The sequence below is a fragment of the Camellia sinensis genome, chromosome 15 (genome assembly GCF_055761805.1).
Source record: "Camellia sinensis isolate YWXY chromosome 15, ASM5576180v1, whole genome shotgun sequence".
Taxonomy (NCBI): domain Eukaryota; kingdom Viridiplantae; phylum Streptophyta; class Magnoliopsida; order Ericales; family Theaceae; genus Camellia; species Camellia sinensis.
In genome coordinates this window covers 103049552-103073808 of record NC_138975.1, presented here as the reverse complement: position 1 = coordinate 103073808, position 24257 = coordinate 103049552, and the positions used below count along the sequence as shown (strand labels likewise).

The 24257-nt window shown below is 44.4% G+C and overlaps 1 protein-coding gene and 1 long non-coding RNA gene across 4 annotated transcripts in view; both read left to right on the top strand.

The window, feature by feature from the left end:
- Positions 1-253: 253 nt before the first annotated feature.
- LOC114293027 (uncharacterized) overlaps positions 254-24257 on the top strand; it is a 29363-nt gene continuing 5359 nt past the window's right edge. For 2 of the 3 annotated variants that reach the window (XM_028237046.2, XM_028237043.2), the window contains exons 1-8: positions 254-3351; positions 3438-3566; positions 3713-3916; positions 3999-4048; positions 4187-4466; positions 4706-4829; positions 4916-5101; positions 20868-20963. In XM_028237046.2, coding sequence (XP_028092847.2) covers positions 664-3351; positions 3438-3566; positions 3713-3916; positions 3999-4048; positions 4187-4466; positions 4706-4829; positions 4916-5101; positions 20868-20963 — 3757 coding nt within the window. In that variant the 5' untranslated portion in view covers positions 254-663. The remainder of the gene's footprint in view (positions 3352-3437; positions 3567-3712; positions 3917-3998; positions 4049-4186; positions 4467-4705; positions 4830-4915; positions 5102-20867; positions 20964-24257) is intronic. The other variant, XM_028237045.2, reaches the window with a different exon arrangement.
- On the top strand, positions 8003-9459 carry LOC114293029 (uncharacterized). The gene is made up of 2 exons (XR_014356131.1): positions 8003-8658; positions 8743-9459. It is a non-coding gene; the product is annotated as an uncharacterized LOC114293029 (long non-coding RNA).

Here is a 24257-nt window from a genome sequence, read left to right as displayed (position 1 = left end):
AGATTAAGAACCGTGACACTGAGTTCGAACTGTAGTGAGCCCAATGAACAAAACGGGATTTTTTCGAAATGTTCGGGCATCTCTACAGCGTGTAATAAGAATTATATTTTTTTTAAGTGATATAATGAAATAAAGTATGTAAAATGATAAAATAGTAATTTCAGTAGAATCTCTCAATTTTAAAAAATAGTGTGAATTGAAAAAAAAAAAAAATAGTGACTTGTAAATAGAATAACACCTTATCAAATTCATGTTTTTTTTTTTTTTTTTTTTTTTTTTTTGGACAAAATAAACAATTCGGAATTGTAAAGACTTTGATCAGGCGGGCCCCCCCAAACCTCACTCGTGGTTAGGTGCGTACGATATCGGTAGAGAGAGAGAGGTCTCTGTGTACGTATATACACACATACGTGTATATCTATATATATATTTCCGTCGATCGATCGTCTACGGCACCATCACCGGCGTCTCCATCTCTCTCCTCGACATTCAAACTCAACTCGCACATTTTTTCTCTCTAGAATCAATTTCTCACTTCTCATTTGTCCATATTCAAAGTAAGTGTTTTTCTACTCTCTCTCTCTCTCTCCCTCTCTCTCTCTATATATATATATATATATAAACGCATATGCCAATTGTATTGACGAAGATTCGATAAGCCTGATGGGGCACAAGAAGCGAAATGTCGCTCCTCGCTCCAAATCATCGCCGTCGTGTGCGCCTCCGTCGCCGGCGTTTTCGTGCGGTGGTGGCGGATCATTCGATGATGTTCCATGCTCAATCGAGACCGAGCAAAACCTATTCTCGAATTCTTTGATTGAGCACGAGAAACAACAGCAGAGTAAGATCGAAGCGTCCTCGGTTGTTGAATTGGCAGCTTCGTCTTACTCTGCAATCAAGCTCGAATGCGAGCGAGCTCTCACGGCGCTCCGCCGTGGCAACCACACAAAAGCCCTAAGACTTATGAAGGAGATGTGCCTCAAACACGAAAACTCGGTTCTCTCGGCTCTGATTCACAGAGTTCAAGGGTCTGTGTGTGTCAAGGTTGCTTCGATTATCGATGATCCCAATGCGAAACAGCGGCATTTGAAGAATGCAATTGAGTCTGCTCGGAAAGCAGTCTCCTTGTCGCCGAACTCGGTTGAGTTTGCGCATTTTTATGCCAATTTGCTGTGTGACGCGGCGAATGATGGGAGGGAGTACGAAGAGGTGGTGCAGGAGTGTGAAAGGGCGTTGGCAATCGAGAATCCAGTTGATCCAGCGAAGGAAAGCTTGCAGGATGAGAGCCAGCAGAAGATATCAACCGCTGATGCGCGGATTGAGCACGTGCAGAATGAACTTAGGGTACTAATTCAAAAATCCAACATAGCGTCGATTTCGACTTGGATGAAAAATCTCGGGAATGGGGAAGAGAAATTTAGGTTGATTCCTATAAGGAGGGTTTCGGAGGATCCGATGGAGGTCAAGTTGGTGCAAGCGAGGCGACCAAATGAGATCAAGAAGGCAACTAAGACTCCTGAAGAAAGAAGGAAGGAGATTGAAGTTAGGGTTGCTGCTGCGAGGCTGCTGCAGCAGAAGTCAGAGTCACTGCAATCGCAAAATGATGATGGTAAGGCTTTAGACTCTTCGTCTGGGTCTTCTCAGAGGGCGGGTGAGCGGCGGAAGTATGGAAATATGAGGAAGAGTGCATCCTCAGCAGAGAGAAGGGACTTGGTAAGGTCATATTGGAATTCAATGGGTTTGGATATGCAGAAAGACTTGCTCAGAATTAGAATTTCTGAAATTAAGGCACATTTTAGTTCCTCAAAAGATAATTTGGCAAATGAAGTCCTCTCAGAAGCTATATCATTTGCTAAAGCCAATAAAACATGGAAGTTCTGGATGTGCTGCCGCTGCAGTGAGAGATTTTCTGACTCTGAGTCGCACATGCAGCATGTTTTGCAGGAGCACATGGGAAATCTCTTGCCCAAAATGCAGTCCATTTTGCCTCAAAATGTTGACAACAAATGGATTGAGATGCTTCTTAACTTTTCTTGGAAACCATTAGATGTCAATGCAGCAGTTAGAATGCTTGAAACCAAATTGAAACCCCAAGGTCCTGAACTTCCTGGTGAATCATACTCTAGGACTAATACAGAGGAGTGTAAAGACTGCGTCACTGACAATTATTGTTCTGAAGAGGCATGGGATTTGTCCCCTCAAAGGGGGGGGAGGTTTGGGGATAGTTGTAATGGGGAAACTGTGGAGAGCAAAAGCTACGATAAGGTTTCTGACAGTATGTGGCGAGAAGGTGATGAGAATCAGGGTGGTAAGGCATATTTCCTACCTGATTGTTGGCCATTGTCGGATGACACTGAGCGTGCAAAGCTCCTTGAGAAAATCCATGACATATTTCAGGTGCTTATTAGACATAAATACCTTGCTGCAACTCATGTTACCAAAGTAATACAATATACAGTGGGCGAGCTTCAGGGTCTTGCCTCTGGCTCGCAGCTTCTCAGCTATGGTGTTGACCAAACACCCACATGCATCTGCTTTCTGGGAGCTTCTGAGCTTAAGAAAGTCCTAAAATACTTGCAGGAGTTATCTCATTCTTGTGGCATAGGTAGATATTCTGAGAAGAGTAGTACCATTGATGATTCCAACAACACTGGCGCTCAAGGGGCTGAAATCACAGAGAAAATAATTCTCAATGAAGATGGATCCTGTCTTCTTTTGGATGAGCAGTTCCTGCCCTCAGATGATGCAGCTGGACCAACTTTCTCCAATGCTGGCTATGGACATAGGGTGCTACTTGATGCTGATGCATTGTTGTCGTGGATATTCAGTGGTTCCACAACTGGGGAACAATTGGCATTGTGGACACAAATGAGAGAAGAGAAAGCACAAGAAGGGATGGAAATTATCCAAACACTTGAGAAGGAATTTTACCACCTACAGAGCATGTATGAGAGGAAATGTGAGCATTTGAGTTATGAAGAAGCTGTGCAGGCTGTGGAGGATCTTTGTCTTGAAGAAGGAAAGAAAAGGGAGAATGTCTCAGAATTTGTGCATCAAAGTTACGAATCTGTCTTAAGAAAGCGGCGAGAGGAGCTTATTGAAAGTGACAATGATGTTATGTTTATTAGCAATAGGTTTGAGGTGGATGCCATATCAAATATTCTGAAAGAGGCAGAGGCTCTGAATGTCAATCAGTTTGGATTTGAGGAAACTTATAGTGGTGTGACTTCTCATCTATGTGACTTGGAAGCTGGTGAAGATAGTGACTGGAGAACGAAGGACTATCTGCATCAAGTGGACTCTTGTGTAGAGGTTGCAATCCAGAAGCAGAAAGAACAGTTGGCTACAGAGGTTGGTTATGTTTAGTTCTAGAAGTTTTTTGGTGAAAAAAAGGTGACACATCCTTGCTGCACTATCTCACTTGTTCAGTCATGCAGCTCAGCAAACTCGATGCGAGAATGATGCGAAATCTTACTGGAATGCAGCAGATGGAAGTTAAGCTGGAGCTCGTATCAACCTATGATTATCGATCAATATTAGTGCCTCTTGTGAAGTCATTTATGCGGGTTTGTATTGGGTTTGTCGCCCTTTTTATGATATTCCTGACAACTTCTGGATGCTTTATTTATTTACTCATTTGTCATTTATTTTATGGACAAAGCCTTTTCTAGACTAGAATTTGTGTTTTCTGGTTTTAATCTCTTTTCTCCAGGCACATGTGGAGGATCTGGCCCAAAAAGATGCCACTGAGAAATCTGATGCTGCAAGAGAAGCATTTTTAGCTGAACTTGCACTTGACTCTACAAAAGGCACTGGTGGAGGAAGTGATAATTTGAAACATGTACATGAGAAAGCAAGGGATAAGAAAAAGAACAAGGAGCTCCGAAAAACAAAGGATTCAAAGATTAGACTGTCGGTCAGGCTTTTCTCTTTCTTCATCTTGTTCTTCCTTTGTTAAAAATGCAGGAACTAGGGCTAATCGTTTCTTATCTTTACAGGGTACTGGTGATAATGAGCTTATGCTTGACCTTGAGACTGAAGAATGGGTGTATGTCTCTCTCTTTCTCTCTCTCGCCCATAATGCTCATTTCACACATTGCTATTTTCCAAGGCATTCCTTTTTATTAAGAATGTGGACACTTGGCATAGTTCAATTGCAACTTCTTCAAATGTCTCTTATCTGCAGCTCGTTTCCAGTTGCATCCGACGTAGATAATCCAGATTCAGAAATTATTTCCACAAGTGGCGATGCCTTAAAACAAGAGGATGAGGAATTTAGACGTAGAATTGAACTTGAAGCAGAGGAAAGAAAGCTTGAAGAAACTCTGGAGTATCAGAGACGAATTGAAGACGAGGCTAAACAGAAACACCTTGCTGAACAACATAAGAAAACTACTAGAACAATTCCAGAGAAGCACGATGATGTTGATCAATATGTACATGAGCAATTGAAAGACTCTAAGCAGGTGAACATTCTCTTGCTGAAATTCTCAGTAGTTGAAATGATGTAGAAGTTGGCCTTTCCTGTTCTCAAGTTATGTTTCTGTTCATAACTAGAATTTTGAATCAACTAACCTGGTAAATATCTTAGAATTTTGAATGGGCGGAACCATCTAATTGATTCCAATCCTTTTCCATTGATTTTGAATTAACGTAATTTTTGGGTCATGATAAAAGAGAAACTTACGTACTTGCAAGTTTCTAGGATCCCATGACCCAGAGAAATGGATTCCCCAATGGTTTAGAAGGTGCATTTGTGAACACTATTGCTAGAGCTGCTGGAAGAATTGGTAATACTCACGCTCACCATCCTACAAAAGTTAAGGAAGGTTAGCAATTATTTTTCACAGCTTCAGAGTTTGATGGGACAAATTCAATTTTTAGAGCTCTTGCCATCATTCCTTTTCTTGTGCAGGGTTACCTACTGGAGGAATTCCAAAGGATGGCCTTTTGTCTTCTGATCAGTGGACAGGAAGGAAAGGTAGACGTCAGAAGAATTCTGCCAAGTTGCTTGACACAAAGTATCAAGCTGTGTCAACTAAGAAAGAAAATATTGAAGTTCGACAAGATAGAGTTAAGGACGGTCTGCATGGTGACAGCAGTAAGTTTCACTCAGTTTTTTGTTATAGAGCCAAACTTGTTCTTTACATTTTACTCATTAATCAAATAGTGTTTTCCAATGACAATTGGCATTGCTCAAATTTTACTTTTCATTTACAATTGTTCTTGATTTGGTTGTATGGTTGTCCAAAAGGGTATAGGGTGCACTCCCAAAAGTTTGTATTTAGTCCTGAAATCAGCATGGTACAATCAGCAAACCATTACAGCATTTATTGCTCTGTCATTTTTAATTTTTGGAATGTAAGGATGAAATTGAAAATTGAACATAAACACATTATGGACATGGCAACTTTGGAGAGTTTGATGATAACTTTGCATGTTTCATGCTTAGTCTTATGTCTTTCACACTGCTGGTCCCAAGCCCAGAGAAAGGAGGAGGGTTATGATACGTAAAGAGCCAGTGTAGACATCACCACATATTAACATGAATTCAGACCTGGTCAGGATTTTAATGTAGTATGCAACTCTAGATGGGATGAACGACAAAAAGGGATTCATGTTGCCAACTTGCCACCCAACTAGTTGGTTCAACACTTTCTTCAGTTTGACTTGAGGCCTGTTAGATGATATCAGCTGTATTACAAAACTTACTGTACAGGGAGCAAATATTCCGGCGAAGCCCGTACTCCTTTCTACCAAACTCCGTGTCTATCCGATCGTCTTGCGAACACAATGGCGGTGAGCTATCCGGCGGTGTGTGGCCGGAAAACCCCTCCGATGGTTAAGTTAGCACACACTCAGGGATAGAGAGAGAGAGAGGAGAGAGTTCAGTGTTTAGTATATCTCACCAAATGATCATCTGCCTCAGCATGGGGGGCGCAGACACGCTTATATACCTTCTGCGTCCCAAATTTACTCCCATTAGTCTTTCGACACGTGGTGCTGCTATCCCATCTGTCAGCACAAATCCAGCAATCACCACCTAACAAACTGTTAGGATATCTTGGCGGAGCCCGGCAGACTGGCGGAACCACCTCGGCTTCTTATGACCGCGCTGCACGGCGTACCTGAGTGATCCACTCGCCGAGCCCCAGAACGACCGAGCTTGGTTGCATTCCGGCAAGCCGAGCTCGAGGTAGGTCGAACCGGTTAGCTGTAGGCCTTCCTACCGAGTTGAACGCACGAACCGTGGAATCCGGAATGGCAGGCAGTCATCTCGGCCAAGCAACTTCAAGTAGCCCGGTTTCTACACAATGAGCCCAAGTAGCTCGGCCCAACATGGCCCTATGCCTTAACCAAGCAAAACCTCTTTGGACAAGCCCAAGATACCGCGGCCCAAACGTGTTCGGCACTCAACTTGCCCGGCCTTTGCCATGGCCCATTTCAGCTCATAAAATCTCCCTCTCAATTGCCCCTTAATTCCATCCGCACAAACGTGACTGGGATTACATGATCCAACCGGGATAGACTCTTCCTCGGTCCTCAGTTTGCAAGTAGTTAACCGTGCTAGTTGACATGCCTGGTTTCCAAACTTGCCAGGTCGACGCCTCATATCGCCTCCCTGTCTCTTCAACTCTGACGCCGCCATTAATTGGGACACGCGTCGCTCGTTTATTGGCCTCGAGCAGCCAACCCTCATGTCCCTTCACATTCAAAAATTTTGGCAGTCTCTCTCTCTCCCATATATACGTCATTTCTCCCTTCATTTCGTTCTTACTGACTCTCCTTCAATTCTTGACATTCTAGAGCTCCAGAGCCTTCGAAGAGCCTCCTTCTTGCGTCTTGCTGCGTTCGTGCTTGAAGACTCACCTCCAGCCCCATTCTGGTAAGTTCTTCGACCCCTTTATTGCTATTTCATTTGATATTCTTCGTTTTAGGGCACAAAAACCATAGATTTTAGGGTATAGCTCTCCAAAACCCTCCCATGCCCCTTGTCCTCCTTGCTGTTCTTTAGCCCCAGTGATGAACACTTGAAGATCTGGGGCGGACCGGGCTCCAGGTCTTCTCTTGATCCCAAAAAACATTAAGACCGAGCAAATTGATAGTTTTAAGAAAACTTCTGTAGAAACCGAGGTAGGTAGAGTACTTGACCGATCGACCGGGCTAATATCTGGTCCGCTTGACCGGTCGAGCTCTGAATTTACCTTCATGACCGAGGTGGTCTGGCACTCCATCAGGCCGAGCTAAAGTCAAGCTCGTTTTGCGCGACCGCGCTTTTACTTACACTTACCCTCATTTTCCTGCAGAGTCCAAGGGGACCACACCAACTCCGAGGCTCTCTAAGACCGAGCAGCCATCAAACAAGAGTTTGTGCTAAACCACCTCAGCCGAGCTAAAACCAGCTGGCCACACATGGGGCGCTACCGCTTCCTGGTTGACACCCCGGTTGCTCTAGCCGTGTTTCGGGAAGAATACGGTATCCCGGACGACGTTCATTTAGAGCTCGGCGTTGAGGACACAACCCCATGGGGCAGATTAGACCAGTGTCCCTTCACCGTGCTGTCCATTATAGAAGGGGACCTCCGCTTCCCGGTTAACCCGCTGATCTGCGAATTCTTGCGGCGCACCGGGCTAGCTCTAATCCAGGTCTCAACCAACACTTACAGAATAATCAACGGGATCCACGAACTGAACAACCGGCTAGGAACCAACCTAGGACTAGCCGAGATATTGTGCCAGTATACTCTCGAGCATACAGGCGATGGCCTTGCCTATTATTTAAAAATCAGACTGGGCAAGGAGAGGATAGTAACCGGCACCCCGGACAAGGACTTGTACGACGATGACTTTTTCTGGGTGTCTGGTAACTACGAAACAACCAACGTACCGGGCTGGTTTATCAGCAAAAATTTCGGCGAGACATATAAGCCGCGCTAACTGTTCGGTTAATTATCTTTCTTCACTATTCTGTACTTAGTATTTTTTCTTCTTTCCTTTGCAGCAATCGAAACTTTGCAAGCCAACTATCACTACCCCAACGAAGCAGCCATCAGGACCGTGCTTCGTTACAGAAATCGAGATTGCCATGAGCTCCTCGGTTACGTGCCGACATACCGATATTCAGCCCCATGCCGGAGTAAGGTAACAGACTTTCTCCGCGCTCCGTCACCTCTAGACCCCACATTGCCAGACGCGCCCTTCATCCGGTTAACCGAGGCAGAAGAGATGGCAAAGAGAAGCCGCATCAAGAATCTCATCACTGCGACTTCCACTGAGCTACCGAGCATCCCAACCCGCACAGCTGCTGTCGGGCAATCAAGTGGGACCGTGGTCGCACTGGCGTCTCCCGCCGCCGGGCAAGCAAGCAAAGACAACCGCCAGGCTGGAAAAAGGCCACGTGTAGACCCTTCTGCCGAGCTGGTCGCGGAGCTAAATACCGAGCAACTTGCCGTCACGACCGACCCAACACCGACATGGAGGTAGCAACTCAAGCACCGGGGCAAGGAGATCCCGGCAACCGCCTCAGTCAAAGGTGACAAGAAGCACCTATTGGCCTTCGATCCGACCAAGGCCTTGCTGCTGCCGAGCGACGTGGTCGGCAGTGACCACGTGCCGGACACCCGGCTAGTGAAGTCTTCGGTGAAGTCCATGACCAGGGTAAGAATTTCGCACACTTTGCCCAAAAAAAAAATTTCTAAGTGTTTGCTCGGCTTTCTCTCTAATCAAACCTTCTTCTTGCAGGCTATCTAGAAACAACACTTGGTCTTGGAGCGCATTCACCGACTCCGGCAGAAGGCCACCGACTCTGCCAACCAGGTGGAACAACTTCATGCCGAGCTCGGTCGGCCCAAAGCATTACTGCAGATGGCGAACTCTGATAATTCTAGGTTGCTCGGCCAGCTTGGAACCGCCGAGAAAGAAAGGGACGCGCTCCAGGCCGAGCTGGAGACTTTGAAAGAATCAAATAAGAAGGAGCTGGAGGACGCCAACAATGCCGGTTTCAAGGAAGCCGAGGAGAGCTACACCAAGCAAGTCCATGCCACCCAAGATATCTTCTTCAAGGCGGGATGGAAGGTTGCTTGTGAACAGCTCGGCCAAGGACCTGGGACCGACGTGTTCGCCTCTCCCCCAGTTGCCTTCCTGCCGACGTACCTTGTGCCATATGCCAACGACGTCTTCAACGCGTTGCAGGCTGAGGCCGAGGAAGAAGAGGCAAAGGACGCCGAGGAAAATGCTGAGGGTGGCAACCGTGCAAAGCAGCCCGGCCAGGAGCAGACCGGTGTCCAGGAGATCACAACCACGGTCGACCTGGAAGCGACCGCAACCGAGGATGAATTCACAAATCTTTTCCCCTTAGTCTAGTTTTCTTTGTCTTCTTTTTGTTTGAACATGTAACCGGGCTATCTGCCCCTCTTGTAATTATTTTGCACATCAATGAAATAGTTCAATTTTCATCAAGTGTTTGCACGGTCTTCAAGCTAAATAACTTCAGCCGGACAAAATACTTTGGCAAAAAAGACCATTTTGTTTAACTTATTTAACCGGAAAAGACATCTCGGTTTGAATCATAAAGTTGAGTAAATCATCGACTCAGTCAACCGGAATAAAACATCTCGGTTGAAAACCTCAAAGTTGAGCAAATCATCAACTTAGTCAACCGGAATAAAACATCTCGGTTGGAATCTCAATTAACAGGAGTAAACAACTCGGTTCAAATCATAAAGTTGAACAAATCATCAACTTGTTCGACCGGAGTAAACATCTCGGTTCAAATCTCAAAGTTTGAACAAATCATCAACTTTTTTGACCGGAGTAAACATCTCGATTCAAATAACAAAGTTGAACAAATCGTCAGCTTAGTCAACCGGAATAAAACATCTCAGTTGGAATCTAACAATAAGCAACGAAAACACGCAAAATGCTGGAGCAAAGACAAGACACTTTTATATATTGACAAAAAAGAATATTACATTCTGAAGTGTGAGGCCAAAAATTCCTTTGCACAAAAAGAACACAAACTATGAAAAACTAAAAATAGTACAGTTTGAGATTGGCCGCATTCCATGGCCAGGGTATTCCTCTGCCCTCCAAATCCTCCAAATGGTATGCTCCCTTGCCCGCCAGACCGGTTATCTTGTAAGGTCCTTCCCAGTTTGTCACTAGTTTGCCTTCTCCTGGCACCAGGGTGTTGTCCGTGACCTTCCTTAAAACCCAGTCGCCTACTTTGAACGGTCTGGGGTGCACTGTCTTGTTGTATTTTCGTGAAAGCTCTTGTTGGTAGGCGGCTAAATGGATGAGAGCCTTTTTCCGGCGTTCTTCCACTAGGTCCAATTCTAGGGTGATCGCTTCAGAGTTCAGCTCGGGCTCAAAACTTTCATTGCGGAGGGTGGGCATACCGACTTCCAAAGGGATGACCGCCTCCATGCCATATGCCAAGGCAAAAGGAGTTTCCCGGTGGATCGCCGCGGAGTCGTTCGGTATGCGCAAAGAACGCTTGGGAGTTCCTCGAACCATTTTCCCTTGGCTTTCTCAAGCCTTTTCTTCAACCAATCAAGAATGGTCTTGTTTGATGCTTCGGCTTGACCGTTAAACTGCGGCTAAGCCGAGGTAGAGTTGTAGAATTCAATCTTCAAGTCTTCACAAAATCTTCTGAATAGGCGGCCGTCAAATTGGGTGCCGTTATCAGAGATCAGAATTTTGGGGACGCCAAACCGCGTTACCACGTTCTGCCAGACAAACCGTTTTACATCCTTCTCCTTGATCGTTGCCAAAGGCTCAGCTTCAACTCATTTGGTGAAGTAATCTGTGGTCGCGATAAAGAACTTCCGGTTGCCTGGTGCTGTTGGGAGTAGGGGTGTGCGCGGTGTAGGTCGGTGCGGTTTGAGAGAAAAATAGAAACCGAATGGCGGGTGGCGGTTTGATAAAAGTGTCACTAGAATTTGCTATTTTTCTTATCAAAAACCGGCGGTTCGGTTGACAAATAATGGCGGATTTGCCTTAGCGGTTCGGGCGGATTGGCGGTTTATAAAAAAAATATAATTCAAATTACAAAACTTAAATCAAAGAGTAAAAAAAAGACGAGAGATACCGTGATGTTAAGCATCCTGCGAAGCTTTCTTCTAATGCAATAAGTGTAGCAACAACATGATAATATCAACGACTATGCCATCAGTTCATTGCAGGCATCTGTGGAAGCTACAATGATCAAATACAATACATAAAATTAATATCATTCAAGGTTTACAATATATTGAAAATGTTTACTGTTGAAAAGTATTTAGATTGAAAAGTGAGCTGATGCAAGTTTGCAATATGGCCAAAAAAAAAAAAAGATTGAAAAGTGAATTGGAATCCAACTTTATTTTGGATTACTGACATCTTGAATTCTCCTCGAGCAGTAATGTAATACTATATTCTAAGGTATAGAACAACAAGCAAACTTAAGTAAAAAAGAATTTTTAGAATCTTATAAAACATGATTTAATAGCAGTGCGGGTCGGTGCGGTTTGGAAGAAAAATAGAAACCGGCGGATTGATAAAAGTGTCACTAGAATTTGTCATTTTTTTTACCAAAAATCGGCGGTTCGATTGGCAAATAATAACGAATTTGCCTTGGCGGTGCGGTTCGGTGCGGTTTCGGTAGTTTCGACGGTATTATGCACACCCCTAGTTAGGAGTGGTCCCACTATATCCAGCCCCCACATCGCAAAGGGCCAAGGGCTGGTGAGGGGAAAAAGTTCTCTGGCCGGTTGGTGAATTTGGTGGGCAAACTTCTGGCACTTCTCACATTTGCGAACATACTTCTGCGCGTCTGCTTGCATGCACGGCCACCAATATCCTTGCGAGATAGCTCGGTAGGCCAAAGATCTGCCCCCTATGTGACTGCCACAGATGCCCTCGTGAATTTTGTAAAGGAAAGCCTCCATGTTGTTTGGATGGACACATTTGAGATATGGACCAGTGAAGGACTTCTTGTATAAAGCGCCGGAAGGAGAGAGCCAAAACCACTCTGACTTCACCCAGATTTTATGTGCTTCCTTCTTGTCGGCTGGAAGGGTCCGTTCTTTGAGAAAGAGGATAATTGGGTCCATCCAAGAAGGACCTAGCTCGGTGCAGAGTACTTCTGTCTGCTCGGCTTCGTCAATGCTGGGCCTTAGAAGGAATTCAATCAGGAGAGGGCTGGGAGATGTGCTATCGACCATGGAAGCGAGGCCGGCTAATTCATCTGCTCGGCCGTTTTCTTCACGGCCAATCTGTTGGACCCTTATTGCCTGGAATCGTTTGATGTGGTCACTTACCAAAGCTTGGTACTTTGCCATTCTGTCGTCTTTAGCTTCGTAAATTCCAGAAACTTGGTTAACCACAAGTTGGGAATCATTATAAACCATTAGCTCGGATGCGTGCATCTGAAGCGCGCTCTTGAGCCCGGCCAAAAGCGCCTCGTACTCATTGTTTGATGCAGGGAATCCAAGAGTGATAGAGTATTCGATGGTCAGTCCGTCTGGCGAAATCAGAACTATGCCCAGCTCGGCATTGTGGCGGTTAGAAGCCCCATCTACGAAAAGTTTCCATATTTCGCCCACAAAGAGCTTCCAACATTCTGAGGGGTCCTGGGAGGTTTGCAGGTGGATGGGCGCAAGGTCGCTCGGCTGTGCGGTGTCAAGTTCAATGCTGATCGGTTCCACTTCCTCCCCTTCTGGCGATGCAGCACCGGACAGAGCAGGTTGGTTAGTAATACCCAACTCCGTCGTCGCATCGCCGGGCTGTAGCGTCGTACTGGCTGAAGGTTCTTCGGCGGGACGCACAAGTTCTGTGTCGCCAACATCGCCTTGCTGTGTTACTTCGGTTAAATCTGCACTCACCTCCTCGGTTGTCCCCGCAAGATCCACTGGGCAGATGGGATGAATCCCGGGTGAGAATTCAGCAACAAAATCGGCCAATGTCTGGGCCTTTATGGCAGTGCGTGGCTGGAACTTGACGTCAAACTGTCCCAATTCGACCGCCCACTTGAGAATTCGACCGGAGAAGTCCGTCCACTCGAACAAAGCTTTGAGGGGGAACTCGGTCAAAACAATGATTGTATGAGCATGGAAATAGTGCGCTAACTTAATGAAGGCCATTATCAATACCAACGCAAGTTTTTTCAGCGGCAAGTATCTCGACTTTGCCGGTAGCAAGGTTTTACTTACGTAGAAGATAGGGAGGTGCTTGATTCTTTCTGACCGGATAGAGATGGCAATCGGAACCCGGCCCGACGGGGACCCGATCCCCCGACCCCGAATTGAGTGGTGATTCCCCGAAAAATACCCCCGATGGGCCGGGGGTGGTATTAAAAATTAAATCCCCGATGATATACGGGCCGGGGACGGGGATACATGTTTCAGCCCCAGCCCCAGCCCCGCCTCGACCCTGGCCCCGATCCCCGCCCCGTTTTCCCCAATATAAAATTACTGTTTTGCCCTTGTATATATATATAACATATATAGGGTTTGGTTGAACCAAACCGCAACCTCTTCCCCTCCCTTCTATCTTCCTCTCTCTCTCTCTCTCTCTCTCTCTCTCTCTCTCTCTTCTACTCTCACTCTCGCACCTCTTCGCGACGCCAATCGCCTCCTTCGTCGTCCTCCTCCGACGCCGATTGTCCTCCTCCATCGTCCTCCTTCGCCGATCGTCCTCATCCGTCGTCCTCCTCCCCCGATCGTCCTCCACCGACACAGATCTTGTTTTGAAACAGATTTTGTGTAGAGGGTTTGTATGAAATACCATTAACCAAACCAAACCTCAGCCTCATGTCCTAGGGTTTGGTTTTGTGTAGAGGGTTTGGAAATACCATTAACATATATGTATAGGGTTTGTATGTGTGTGTATGTATGTATACCAATTTTTTTTTTTATAATTTTTTTTGAACGAATACAGATCTGTTTGTGTATGCAATTTTTTTTTTTTTTTTTTTTGAACGAATACAGATCTTTGTAACAGATCTGTAAGTGAATTTTTTTTTTATTTTTTTTGAACGAATTTTTTTTGTGTTGAGGGTTTGTATGAAATACCATAACAAAACAAATCTGTTATTTTTTTTTTTAATCTATTATTGATTTTTTGATCTGGTGGTGGTGATGTTTTTTGATCTGTTGATGAGGATCGGGGAATTTCGGGGTCGGGGAAACCCGATCCCCGTTGGGAACGGGGATGGGGCCTGTGATTGGTTCCCTGTCTGGGATCGGGGCCGGGGATGGGTAAGTTTTGGCGATCGGGGATGGGGAGGGTGATCCCCGGCCCCGCCCCGTTGCCATTCCTACGACCGGACAAGCACCACACTAACTGCATGCTGAGAAACGGCTAGATAAAGGTAAAGTTCCTCGCTGGGCTTCGGTGTTACCAACAGTGGTGCTGAAGACAGATACTCCTTGAGCTCGGCCAAAGCTCGGTCACATTCTTCATCCCACGAGAACCTTGATTTCAAAGCTTGAAAGAAAGGGCGGTAGCGATCTGATGATCGGCTTATGAATCGGTTAAGCGCGGCGGCCATTCCGGCCAGATGCTGCACGTCCTTAGCCGAGCTTGGCTGCTTTAATTCTTATACGGCTTTGATCTGTGTGGGGTCTACCTCGATGCCTCGGTTTGTGACTAGGAAACCTAAGAATTTTTCGGATCCCACGCCAAAGGCACATTTAGACGCATTCAGGCGTAGCTTGTGCTGTTTGAGGATGGCAAACATCTCGGCTAGGTCGGACAAGTGGTCTGCTTGATGCTGGCTTTTAACCACCATGTCATCGATATAAGCCTCCATCGTCCAGCCTAGCAGAGGAGCAAATATTTTGGTTACCGTCCTTTGGAAAGTTGCCCCGGCGTTCTTCAAACCAAAATGCATGACTCGGTAGCAGAAGAGTCCCTTGGGAGTAGTGAAAGAGGTGATCTCATGGTCGGGGCCATGCATTGCAATCTGATGATAGCCGCGGTAGGCATCCAAAAAACTGAGCTTGTTATGTCAGGCCGTGAGATCGACAAGCTGGTCTATTCTGGGCAGAGAAAAGCTGTCTTTAGGGCAAGCTCGGTTAACAGTCTTGTAGTCGACGCAAACTCGCCACATCTCATTCTTCTCAGGTACAACGACCGTGTTTGAAATCCACTGAGGGTAGTGCACTTCCTGAATAGCTCGTGCCTCAAGCAAGTTCTTCACCTCTTCTGCAACTACCTCGGCATGGTGTAGCGCTGATCTCCTCGTTCTCTGAATGACCGGTTTTGCCCCGGGAAAAACATTGAGGTGATGGCAAATAAAACTCGGATCGATGCTGGGCATGTCGTAAGGCGACCATGCGAAGACTTCGATATTTGCCATAAAAAACTCCACCATCTCGGTCTTTTCTTGGGCGGTAAGGCTTGATCCGAGCAAGAAGAACTTGTTCGGGCTCTCCGTGTCAATCCGCACTTCCACTAACTCTTCAACGGCTTTGTCCTCAGCCTTGGTGCCCACGTCGTCAAGGACTTCTCGGTCTTCTGGTCCTTCAATCATTTGGGCGAAGCTCGGCTTCCGTTCACTGCCACGAAGCATTGCTTCGACATGACCTGATCGCCCCAAACTTCCTCAATTGCCCCCATAGCCGAGGGAAATCTCATCACCTGATGGTAGGTCGACGCTACGGCTTGCATAGCGTGAAGCCATCCCCTTCCAAGGATCAGGTTATAAGTAGACGGCACTTGCAATACCCAGAACTCCACTTGCTTGACCACGGATCCCGCTTTGACCGGCAGAATAATTTTTCCCAAAGGCCACTCTGGTTGAGCGTTGAAACCAACCAGTGGCGAAGTTGCTGGAGCCAAGTCTGTGTCTCGGAGTTTAAGCTGTTTGAACGCGTCGTAATACATGATCTCGACCGAGCTTCCCTGGTCAATCAAGATGTGCTTGACATCAAATTCCTTGACGCGGAGTGTGACCACTAAAGTATCGTTGTGCGGTGTCTGAATGCACTCTAAGTCCCTTGTAGAGAAACTGATCACGTCTTTTTCTTCGGTCTTCCCCCTCTTGATCGCGGGCTCGACTGACAAAACTTTCCTCATGTGTTCTACCTTCTTGATCATACCTCGGAGCTCGCATACACGCGCCGGCTCCACTATGCCGTGGATGACATTAACAACTCCTTGTGGAGACGCCTCCAGGTCATCCGATCCACGCGGGTCAACCGGGGCTTGATGTGTGGGCTTCACACCCCCATCAATGTAAAGGTCCAAGTGTCCGGCCGCGACTAGCTCCTCCAAGTGTTGCTTCAGAGGCAAACAGTCCTCTGTTTGGTGTCCGCGCTCCCGGTGGAATGTGTAGCAGTACTGCGGATTGAAGCTTTTTTGCGCATCGCCTAACTTAGCAGGAAACCGGACGTAATCCTCGTCACGGATTTCACTAAGTATGCGATAGATTGAAATTTTAAAGACCGTGGTGATGCCCGTCTGAGCGTTCAACCTTCTGTTTGCATCAGCTTCGTCGTCGCGGGGGTATTCATCTCGGTCATTCCGTCGACCTCTATCCCGGTTTCGACGATTTGAACTTCGGTCAGATTCCTCGGCGCGATCATTTGAACGGTTGGCCTCCTGTCCGACCGCGTGCACCTTGCCAGCCGACCTCTTGTCTGTTGCTACCGGAGTTGCCTTCGCGGTAGATCCTGCCGCATCATCTTCTACTCGGATGTGCTCGTTGATGCACTGCATTAGTTGGCCCATGGATGTCGGATTGTGCATGGTAAGCGAGTCCCGCAGTCTATGTCTGACCTAGAGACCACGCTTATATTGTGTGATTGCCAGGTTGACCGGGGAATCCAAGATCTCGTTGAAAGTTTCCCAGTATCTGGAGTTGTATGCCTTGAGTGTGTCACTCGGCTCCATCTTGACACTAAAAAGGTGGTTAATTTCCTTTGGCGTTCTGGTGTTGGTTTTGAAACGCGTCACAAAGGCTTCCGCCAAGTGCTGCCACCTTTCGATGCTCCCCTTCGGCAGCCTCTCAAACCATTTCAAGCCCAGCTTGCCCAAACTTGACAGGAAGATAAGGCACATAAGAGCGTCATTCCGCCTATATCCGGCCATGACCTATCGAAAGTGGCTGACATGCATGTATGGATCGGTCTTTCCGTCGTAGAGCATGAACTTTGGCTGGTGGAAGCCCGCGGGAAGCGGTGTTGTTTCTATTTCCAGGGAGAATGGAGTGGCACTCAGTCTCGCCAGATCTGTGTCTAGAAGGAGGGGCACAGCTGGGCGGGGTGGCGGCATTACGACTTTTTCACTGGCATGACCCCCGTAAGATAGCCGCTGGAGCGCCGGCACCCGCTGAGTCTCTCGCCGGCGTGCCCGCTCCTTCAAGACTGCCCGCAAGTCCCCTGAGCAAGCGGAATAGGAATACCTCGACGTCGTCGCCGTACGTGAGGGCTGATAGGTACTGTCTTGCGCGCTAGACCTCTTTTCCGGCGCGTCAGACTCTCTAACCTTGTAACTTCTAGTGATTGAGAGGGACGGAGTGTGCCGCTGGCCCTGACTGCTTGAACGGCGGGGTTGGGTGCGCTAACTGTGGTCTCCCACTCCAGCTACACCCTTCCCTTTGACATGCCGCTTAAGATCCTCCATCTTCGTCGCCATTCTCCGGATGACGGTGTCTTGGTCCCGTAGCTTGTGTTCTAGACGTTTGGCGTGTGATTCTCTCCGCCGCTGGTGACCGTCTGGACTCCGAGAATGACCAAAGCTTCTTCCGCGCTTATCCCGCGCGTCTCTTGAATGTCCTCCTGGAGAAGTCTCCAGGTCCGCCATCGGAGGAATGACGAGGTGTCCTTCTCTCTGTCTGGCTAACTCCGGAGTAACTCCGTCGATGGTGGACAACGGAATCTCTTCGTTGTTCGCCATGGACGGTGATCAGATAAGCTGGGAAGACAAGGTTTTGTCTATCAAGTTCCCACAGACGGCGCCAAATAAAGCCACCGGTCCCCGTGCCTTGCACATATTGTCCGCTTTGGCATTTCGACTGCACGGTTTTGTTCCTCTCCCACTGGGGGAAAAGGCCTATGCAAGGTAAGAGGAGCTAGCCTGCTTATAAGGTGGGAAAGTAGTCCCTCACAGATTGATGTGGGATTTCTCGCACATTAGCCCCCAGCTGCGCTGGCTTCGGTCACCTCGGAGGGAGTTTCCACAGACGGCGCCAATTGTACGGGGAGCAAATATTCCGGCGAAGTCCGTACTCCTTTCTACCAAGCTCCGTGTCTATCCGATCGTCCTGCGAACACAACGGCGGTGAGCTACCCGGCGGTGTGTGGCCGGAAAACCCCTCCGACGGTCAAGTTAGCACGCACTTAGGGATAAAGAGAGAGAGGAGAGAGTTCAGTGTTTAGTATATCTCACCAAATGATCATTTGCCTTAGCATGGGGGGCGCAGACACGCTTATATACCTTCTGCGCCCCAAATCTACTCCTATTAGTCTCTCGATACGTGGTGCTGCTATCCCATCTGTCAGCACAAATCTAGCAATCACCACCTAACAAACTGTCAGGATATCTTGGCGGAGCCCGGCGGAACCACCTTGGCTTCTTATGACCGCGCTGCACGGCGTACCTGAGTGATCCACTCGCCGAGCCCCAGAACAACCGAGCTTGGTTGCATTCTTGCAAGCCGAGCTCGAGGTAGGTCGAACCGGTTAGCTGTAGGCCATCCTGCCGAGCTGAACGCACGAACCGTGGAATCCGGAATGGCAGGCAGTCATCTCGGCCGAGCAACTTCAAGTAGCCCGGTTTCTACACAATGAGCCCAAGTAGCTCGGCCCAACATGGCCCTGTGCCTTAACCAAGCAAAACCTCTCTGGACAAGCCCAAGATACCGCGGCCCAAACGTGTTCGGCACTCAACTTGCCCGGCCTTTGCCATAGCCCATTTCAACTCATAAAATCCCCCTCTCACTTACTATGATGTAGACAGGCTCTTATGGTTTTGAAGTTAAGCAAATGGAAAAGTTGATTTAGGTTGGTGTTACTTGCACAGCCCAAAACAAAGGCATAACGATGCCTATGCAAGTGGTGTCAGTTGACACCATTGAACTTTGAATTTTCTTTCAAGTAAACACACATTAATGTGTACTATTTGGGCATTGTTTTTTTAAGTGTAGAACTTAATCCAAAAGTTTAGAGGTTACACAAACTGACTTACGAATTGATCCAGTGGCGTTGGCACTGGTAGTGGGTGCGGGAGGGGGGGGGGGGATGTTTTTTATTACATTTTATGTTTTTAAGAAACTGATCCATTAGGCCGTGACTAGTCCTGACTCTAGTGCTCTCTCTCTCGGCCCTTTGTTCTCTCTCTTGCTCTCATGTGTTTGTTCTAGGGCTGTACATGGGTCGAGTCGGACCGGGTTTGGTACTGGCCCATCACTCGAATTGATTTTGTTAGGTAGAAAATTTCATCAACCAATTCCGACCGTACTAGTAGTCGAAACCGTACTATTTGAAACCGACATGGCCGGTCGGATTTTTGCCCGAACCATTAGGCCAAAAATGATAAACTTTGCTCTCTCTCTCTCTTCAAACCCAAAGTTGGATGGATCTGGGAGAAGAGTTCAAGAAAAAGAAAAATAAAACAAAGAAAACTATAAAGATGTTCAGATTTGGGAGAAAAATAGAAAAGAACACAGATAGATCCATACATATTCCCATAAATCTTCACATAGATTTGAGAGAGGAGTTGAGAATTTAAAAAAAAAAAAGAGAAAGAACAATCTACAAATTTGAGTGAAAAAAATAAAATAAAGATGTATATCGTTACCTTCATCATAAATCTGAGCAGATCTAAGCATTACCATCATCATCACCATCAACGTTGAATAGCATCATTTTCACCGTCGACTACAAATTTCACACAATCGCCACCAAGAGTGGGAGATTAAAAGGGCAAAAGGGTTTTTGTGAAGGGAGACTAGAGAGTAAGAGCATGAGAGAGAACTGTGAGAGGTAGATGAGTAGGTGATAGGTGAGACCATGAGAGATACTAAAGGGGAGAGAGATGAGCGTGAGATTCAAAGTTGGAGTAGAAAGAGGTGAGATGATAAAGCTGTCTTGGAACAGATGAATATAATCGGTGGAATTGTGGCATGGCATACTTAGCATCAGATATATACATCGGTTTGGTCGGTTTCAACGAATTTCCTTTGGCACACCCGTCGCTCGACCGAAAAATGAACAAATTTGCAGAATAAGGCCCGCTTTTGACCGTTGGAATTTTGAAATTGTTGGCAGCAAGCTTAGTTTGGTCAGTGTGAGTCGGGTTTTTCGGATGAATCAGTTATCTGTACAACCCTAGTTTGTTCTACTCCAGCGAGTAATAACCACTTTGAAGGTCTTCATTTGTTCACTGAATGACCTCATTGAATGAAATTTTTGGCTACGTCACTGGCTCAAAACCAATATAATTGTGGTTTTGCTTTTAGTGAAGTTTTGTAATTTTTGATGTAATCTAATCATTAGTCACGTAACACTTTTAGGCAATCAGAAAGTCACCACTGGTTTGGATTGATATATTTGTTTTATTTTATTTTTATATTTGAATGCATATATTATGTTTCTATGCGTAGGGTCAACTGTCTCTGTTCGCATTTTTTTGGAAAATGAATTTGTATAGACTGCTAGAGTGCGAACAATCACACTATATGATTGGTCCAAAATTGTGGGCTCCATATTCAAAAGTGTATTGACCCCACCTAAACTTATGGGCTCCACAGTTATGGACCAATCAAAATATACTTTTTGTTCACACATCTTGTTAGGTGTGTGAACAAAATTGGTCTCATTTTTTTGGGTGTAGGCCAAAAGAAAAAGAAACTAATATGATCAAGGGTTACTTCTCTTAATTAGATAATCTTCATGTGGGAGACAATGGAACAAAGACATTGAGACAATTACAAGCGGATGAGGAGGATGACATAAAAAAAGCTGTATGCCAAAGCCTTGGTAAATTTTCTGTTATCAATTCATGTATACAACCACTTTATTGTAATTTACAATTTTTTTTTTTTTTTTTTTTTGCCAACTGTCAAATATCACTAGATATTTTTATGGCCACCAGCTGTTTGCTTGAGTGGTATTTTCAAGCACCTTCATTGGGTGCAGGGTTTTGGGATGTGCGTGTTTTGTTATTTATATAAATTTTAGGACTGCAGCACAGATAAACCTTACAATTAGGATTCGTATGTTGGTTTTGGAACTATAATGCTATTTACTTGTATAAGATGAGATTAAAGTTTATATATTTTCTGATTGAGACTAACTTGATGCCTCATAACATATGCCTCTCTATAGTTTCCAAGTTCTGAATCTCTGACTGAGCTTCAATTCTCAATGTTAGGTAATTGATCCAATTCTAGGTGAAATAATATTCCCTTGACTTCTGGGAAAGTAGTGCTTCTTTATGCATGTTCTGTATAATTCACAAATTATAAAGGTGTATGGCTAGACCCGAAAGTAGATATTGGAACCTGAACCAATTATATGAAAATTTTGAACCTTATGTTTTGGCATTCTTGGAAAGCAAACACCATTTTTTGCTTCAGAATGTGAAATAGGATTTGTACACCCAATTTAATTAACTGTGGCAACCTTGTTTATAAAAAATGATGAAAACAGTGGGGATAGATTCATGGTAACGTTTAGTTAGCAAGTTTTCTTAAACATATGGTAACGTTTGGTAGAATCAGCAAGAGAGAAGAATCTCAATTTTTATGTTTGTTGTAATACACCTTTTCTTTTCTTTTGTTGTTTGTATTAGTGTTTGTTGGATATTTATGTTTGATGTTTAATTCTTTAACTTGCTTTTGATGTTTTGAGATGTTTAAACTTAAATATTGGTGCTTTTAAATTTTTGTTTTTGTTTTTGTTGATTATTTTGCATTTGGAATGATATGTACTTTTATAGCTTTGGGAATTTTTCTACAATTTGCCTTAGTTCTTTTATTTATATATTATTTTTAAATCTTTGACTCAGTGCTTATTATAAGTTGTGAATTCTTTATTTTGCTTATGTTGAAGTTTGAATTACTAGTCTATGTTGATTTGTCTATTTTTTACTCAAAAAGGCGTGCCTTGCTTCAACGAAGCGCGCGCCTTGCCTTGTGCCTAAGCTATAAGAGACTTTCGGTGCCTTGGTGAACCTTGAGCCTTTAAAAACACTAATGTGTTTTATGTGTATCTAAACGATAGACACGTGCGTACCCGAAGTGTTGGGAGCCAGGAGCACAATTTTGTTTCTTTTCCATTGAAATGGCCTAAATGTTTTCGTTTTTTAAGAAACCAAACAAATATTAGTAGAATACCAAAATTCCCATATGTTTTCACCAAAACACTACAATGAGTTGTTTCAACGAGGAGAAGATAAAGCAATCATGATTAAGCCCTTGTTTGGGAACTTGGCTATTGGGCTATTTTATGAGAGGAAAAAGAAGTTTTGTTTGGTATGATTTGTGGATTTTTTTTTTTATTATTATTTTTTTGTAGTTGAATAGATGATTGTGAGAGAAAAAGTGATTGATTGATGTGTACGATGTGACATTTTGTCTTATTGGCTATTTTAGTCTTTTTTAGACAATCCATTTGATGGGACTTAACGCTTGTTTGGTTTGCTTTGTCTATTTTAGCATTTTTTTTGTCTTTATTAACTATTTTAGCCGAAATAGATCATCCCAAACACCGCCTAAGTTACTCATTCTCTTTCTTTGTCACTGCAAAGTACTTTTTCATCGCTACTACTATAATTTTTCTTTTTTTTTTTTTCTTTTTTTTGACAATGACAAATCATTTCCCCAATTAAGCCTTTAAATATTTGTTTATGAAATTCACTCGTAGATCTCAACATGTTAAACTATTTAATTGTTCAGAATGCATTAACATTTACATTGGTAAATGTTTCAGGTATGCATTATATAGCCATGCAGGCACTTATTTTCTTCATACCTTGTTTCTAACTTTTTATGTATGGTACTAGTTATTTCTAAATTTTCATCCATAATTTTTTGACCTGCTTTTGGCTCTCAGTTCTCATTAACGTAATTTCTTTTTGAAAGCTCTTTGATTTCTTTACTTCTATCTATAATGGCACCTAGCAATTTTGTGTTACGGATTATCTATGAAGCACAGGTACGGGTACGAGTACTAATACTGGTACGATACGGGTACGTCGATACGGTAAAATTCAAAAAAAGTATGGTACGGGTACGGGTACGGCTTGGTACGCTTGTAAAAAAATATTTATTTTTAATTTAGAGTAATGCAAAAATTAGTTAAATGGTTTAATTTGTTAAGATCCAATCTATAATTAACATTTAATGCCAAAAGTAAAGGTATAAATCAAAATTAAATGTCAATATATTAAATAACTTACAAACCATAATTTGATTTTAAAATCATGCTAAGTATAAAACTAAAAAATATAAAAGAAGTCCGGTGAAAGTAGTTTTATCTTTGTAGTAGAAGAAAATATTGTTTCAATTGAGGTATGGTATGGCTTGGGTATATACTAGATACATTTGGGTACACAAAAAATTGAGAAGAAAAAATTTGGATATGTGTTTCGTGTATCCGGTACGTATGCAGAAGTACCATGCAACGTACTATATGCCGGTAAGTAGCCGGTACGGCCACGGCATGTTTTTCGAAGTATCTATGCTTCATAGTGGATTATGCTTTTTGGTGTTTCTTTATTTAAAGTCCAGTTATCTGCCACTACCGTACCTACGTCGTGTTTTGGAAAAATAATGAATTGGAGAACATCATCAATTGTCACTTTGTTTTGGCTTATTATTCTGCAGGTTTTCATTAACATATATTTCAAACAAATTGTTGAAGGGACTTCCCCCATTTCTCTCTGCAGGGAGAGGCTTTGTTGATCACAGCTTAGTGAAATTGAATCTCATTTAGAACCATTTTTTGGTTTTCAATCTTGTTGGATAACTAAGTTTCCTACATATCTTTAATTGGTTCTTCTTGCTTTGCAAACATTAATTCTATTGGTTTGCCAGTAAAATAGTTGGAAGAAGTTATATCACGCTGGTCAGCTGCTTGTATTGGTGCAAGCTTTTGCAATAATGTCTTATGTATGTGTAATATTTGTCTTATTAATGTACACTAATGCACTTGCCCATCCAAAAGAGAAGCATGCCAATATGAAAGTTTTAAACGATGTATTATGTGGTTGATTTTTTCTTGCACAAATTTATTGCTTATCAAGGTTTTTGCTTTTGGTATATCATTGAA